Genomic DNA, 4,468 nt, shown 5'->3' on the forward strand with positions numbered 1-4,468 from the left:
GTGTGTGTGTGTGTGTGTGTGTGTGTGATGTAACAAGCAGAGGAGTGTGAGGGTGGGGGCTTCTCTCTCTCCCCCCACAGAGCGCAGCATGAGCGCTCCGCAGCAAAAGGATGTGTGAGCAGGCAGCGCGCTACTGTCGGGACGGAGTCCACAAACTGCTGAACAAAGAACAAGCCAAACTCCGAGCCCAGGAGAGCCGCCGCGAGCAGCCCGAACCCGTAGCCGGCCAGGACAGCGAGTCCGCGACGGCAGCGCAGTCCGGAAACAGCGGCGCCCAGCCCGGTGGAATCGACGGGCTTGTCCGCTGGATCGTCACCAAAATGAGCGACAACAAGAACGTCTCCAGCCGGGAGTACGCCTCCAGCAAGGAGGAGGTGGCCGTGGCCCAGGAGCAGTTCTTCGCCCCGGAGCCCCGCAGAGGCATCTCTGTCATCCTGGATGTGAGTATGAGGCGGCGGGAGGCGGGCGGGCAGCCCCCCGGAGCCGGCGGGGCGGGGAGGACCGTGCGCTCTTTACGCACAGTTAACTTTAACGCAGCGTCACTCCGCTCTCCATCAGGCATGTTTACCTGAGACAGCTGACAGCAAAGTCCGGGACACACTCCTGTCAGAATCAATGTTCTGTTAGGGTCTCTGAGAGCAGAACCGTCCAGGCTGCAGAGCTGGGAGAGGTTCAGGTTCAGGGGCGGATCTAGAGATTTCACGGGAGGTGAGGGAGGGGCACCAGGTTCTAGCTGGGGCAGGGGTCTGCAGCCTTTACAATCAAAATAACAGGAGGAAACCTCCAGCAGAACCAGACTTAAGCCTGGTTTATACTTCAAGTCACACGTCTTTTTCCCCTGCTGAGTAAAAAAAAAAAGTTCAACTTCAGTCTGCTCTGCAGCCGTCCTGTGGCCTCCAGTCAGAACTGTGCCGACGGGACGTTGTCTCTGTGTGTGATAGGTCCAGTGTTTGTGGGTGTTTGTTCATGAGGAGCACCGCAGAGGGCCAGTAGTCCTCAGCTGTGCTGAGGAGTTAGAGCTGGACCAGAACAGGACCCGAGCTCAGTTCTCTCTGCGTGTAATTATGCCCCCCCCCCCCCACACACACACACACACACGAAGCGTCAGCAGGAGTCATATTGTTTTCGTACAGTTTTTATTTTTCATTGATTTTTGGTCAACCGTAGCACAAAAACGACTGCACCGATCAACATGAAATTTGGCAAGACTGTAGATTAGTCTGACCTACACTGCACCAGCCAACGGTTTTATGATAGACCCCATATTTGAGGAGGGGGCTCCTTTCAAAGAGGGGGTGTCAGGACATGCAAAAATGCTTATAACTCAGAAACTGTTCAACATAGAAGCTTCAGATTTCTTTTGTTGTTTAGCTCTGATGAAGCTCTATCCATCAGGTCAACCAATGCCCCCCCAAAAATAAAAAAAATAAAATAAAACTACAATTTTGGGATGCACCTGGTAGCATGACATTTATAAGGAATAAAAACTTCTGAGTTCTGGTGCATTTCTGCGTGCGGGAGTCATTAAGTCTCCACTCTGCGGTGTCTAGTTCTGTTTAAAATGATGTTTTTTGTCTGAAGCCAGTTTTAAAAAGAGCTCAAAGAGCAGCTGGTTTGATCCAGATCCAAAGGATGAACGTTAGCGTGCAGCTGGTCGTGTCTTTTTTTTTATGTCCACCGTTAACAAAAAAAAAAAAATTGGCTTTACTTCACTCAACTTAACACTGATGTTGAGTGGAAAAAACACGATCCAGCCATCGTTATTGTGTTTATATACTTTTATATGAGCTGTGGGAGGGCAGAGGGAGCATTTATGATCATTCATGGCCCACTGCGTCTTCAACCCATTTATACTCGGTCAGGAAAAGACGCGCTGAAATTGCACAATCATCAACTCGCTGTCTCACGTCTTATTGAAGTATAATCCAGGCTTTAGGACTGACTGGGTTTGAGGGACAGGAAAGAGACACAGAAGGACCGGTCCGGTCCAGGTGTATTTTCCTCTGGAAGAGAGACAGAAAACACGTTATTGATGGAATTAAAACAAACAAGTAGAGAAGAGAGACTAAAGACCAGAGGCTTATAGTAATTAAGTACATTTACTTAGTTACAGTACTTAAGTAATTTTTGGAGGATTTGTAATTTTGCCAAGTATTTTTTTACATCGTTACTTTTAGTTTTATTTCATTACATTTTAAACCTAAAATTGATGTTTTTACTTCTTTACTTTAAAATGTAAAATCTAGTTACTCTTTACAATATTAAATCTGTCCAAACTCATCATGAAAAATGATATTTCTGCACTTTAAAAGCTGAAGTGTTGAATTTACTCAACCAAGTCACATCAGCTGGTTTCACTAAACCCAGTAGGTTAAATACGAGACAAGAATATTTTCTCCACTTGGTTTAGTGGGACCAGTTTGGTTAAACCCTTAACAGACGCCACTGAAATTTCTTAAAAGCCTTTTGACATTTTTAAGGTGCCAAACTAAAGGTAGGAACCAGAGGAAGTTGTCTGAAATCCTAGTCTTCAAAATAAAAGCCCCTGGTAATGTCTGGAAACTTTTAAAGGCAGAAACTGAAACTTTTTTGCCCGCCGGTGTAACAAAGACTGTTAAGGGGTTCAGTAAATTCTACAGTTTATTTCTTAGAGAGTGTGTAAAAGTACTTTTACTTTTCCAATTTTTATGAAGTTTTTTTTCTCATCAGTGAAATTTAATTTTACCAAAGTCATTTTCTGTTCAGGTAGTTTTACTTTTACTTTATTAGACCTCTGCTAAAGACAGCAGCAGAGTGAGGACTTGTGGTCAGTTTGTGCTCCAGCAGTCTGTCTACAGCAGCAGAAATGAAGAATAATTCAGGAAACCTCAGTCTAACTATAGGTTTTATGAAAAAGGAAAGTCTTCAGTCTAATCTTAAAAGTAGACAGAGTGTCAGCCTCACGGACAGAAACTGGAAGTTGGTTCCACAAGAGAGGAGCTTGATAACTGAAAGCTCTGCCTCCCATTCTACTTTTAGAAACTCCAGGAACCACAAGTAAACCTGCAGTCTGAGAGTGAAGTGCTCTGTTAGGAAAGGATGGAACAATAAGATGTTTAATATATGATGGAGCTTGGTTGTTAACAGCTTTGTATGTTAGGAGGAATATTTTAAATTCTACTCTGAATTTGACAGGGAGCCAGTGGAGAGAAGCTAAAACTGGAGAAATATGGCTACGTTCACACTGCAGGCAAATCCGACCCAAATCCYATTTTTTTGACCCATCTGACTCATATCCAATTTTTTTATGACAGTCTGAACGAGACAAATCCGATTTTTACAAATCTGACCCAGGCCGTTTCAGTATGTGGTTTTAAATCGGATATATATCTGATGTTTTCAAAGTGACTGCAGTGTGAACGCTCATGTCACATTCATCTGACTTTTTCATCAGGAGGAGGGGCTGAAGGATCGATAAGACACTAACCTCAAGTCTTGCTGTTTAAATCTGTAGCTCCATGTGTTTACAGCTCCAAAACACAAGTCCAGTTGTTTCATCTTTTTACTTTTCATTAGTCTGATAATAACGATGTCCAGCCTGGGTCGCGGAGAGTATCGATCCTAAAGTTAGCTACTCGGTCGATACTTTTTTCCAGCTCTTAGTTTCGTTTAAAAAAAAAAAGCTTCATTGGAGCATCCCGGTCAGAGGCAGCTTCAGATATAAGCACTGAACTAAAGAAGCAGGTCAGATAATAATTTAATCGGCTCTGATTAAACAACAACTTCTGATTCGATGCGAAAAATGTAGCATCCATGCTAGCTCTGTAAACAAACAAGCTGGCTGATGAGACGTCACATCTTTTACTGCGCATGCGTGTCACATCGGTGCTGTGTAGCGTTCACACAGGGGTCTGATGCAGGTCACATTTAAAATGTAATGTGAACGTTCACACAAAAAGATCGGATTTTTTCAAAAAATCGGAACTGAGCATTAAGACCTGCAGTGTGAACGTAGCCTATGATCTCTTCTTCCAACTCATTAAAACTCTAGCAGCAGCATTTTGGATCAACTGCTGGCCCGTGGGCCTCTTCCAGTTTGTTGAAGTGGGGCCATTACAACATGTGTGGGTGACGTTATTGAATAAAAATTAAATATTTAACATTAACATTTAGCTTTGTTGTCATGTTTACACCTTTTATACAGATTCTACCTAATTCTAGCGCAGGTTGCAGAGCCCTGAGTTAGAAATTCAGATTATTAATCCACGTGTCTGTGGAAGGGCTTCATAAGGCAACTAGGATTTTTCATTTGATTCTTTAAGATGTTTCATGTCTCATCCTTGTGTTTGACAGGTCACATGATCACATGTACACCATGTGTGATCGTAGTGACACCATGTGTGACCGTAGTGACACCATGTGTGACCGTAGTGACACCATGTGTGACCGTAGTGACACCATGTGTGACCGTAGTGACACCATGTGTGAC

The 4,468-nt window shown here is 43.9% G+C and overlaps 1 protein-coding gene across 4 annotated transcripts in view; it reads left to right on the forward strand.

Moving 5' to 3' along the window:
• Positions 1-4,468, forward strand: part of necab2 (N-terminal EF-hand calcium binding protein 2) — a 115,070-nt gene that overhangs the window by 3,408 nt on the left and 107,194 nt on the right. For all 4 annotated transcript variants that reach the window (XM_014012193.1, XM_014012192.1, XM_014012196.1 and 1 more), the window contains one exon: positions 41-440. In XM_014012193.1, the coding sequence (XP_013867647.1) occupies positions 111-440 (330 nt within the window). In that variant the 5' untranslated portion in view covers positions 41-110. The remainder of the gene's footprint in view (positions 1-40; positions 441-4,468) is intronic.

The sequence above is a fragment of the Austrofundulus limnaeus genome, unplaced genomic scaffold, assembly GCF_001266775.1.
Source record: "Austrofundulus limnaeus strain Quisiro unplaced genomic scaffold, Austrofundulus_limnaeus-1.0 Scaffold89, whole genome shotgun sequence".
NCBI classification, from domain to species: domain Eukaryota; kingdom Metazoa; phylum Chordata; class Actinopteri; order Cyprinodontiformes; family Rivulidae; genus Austrofundulus; species Austrofundulus limnaeus.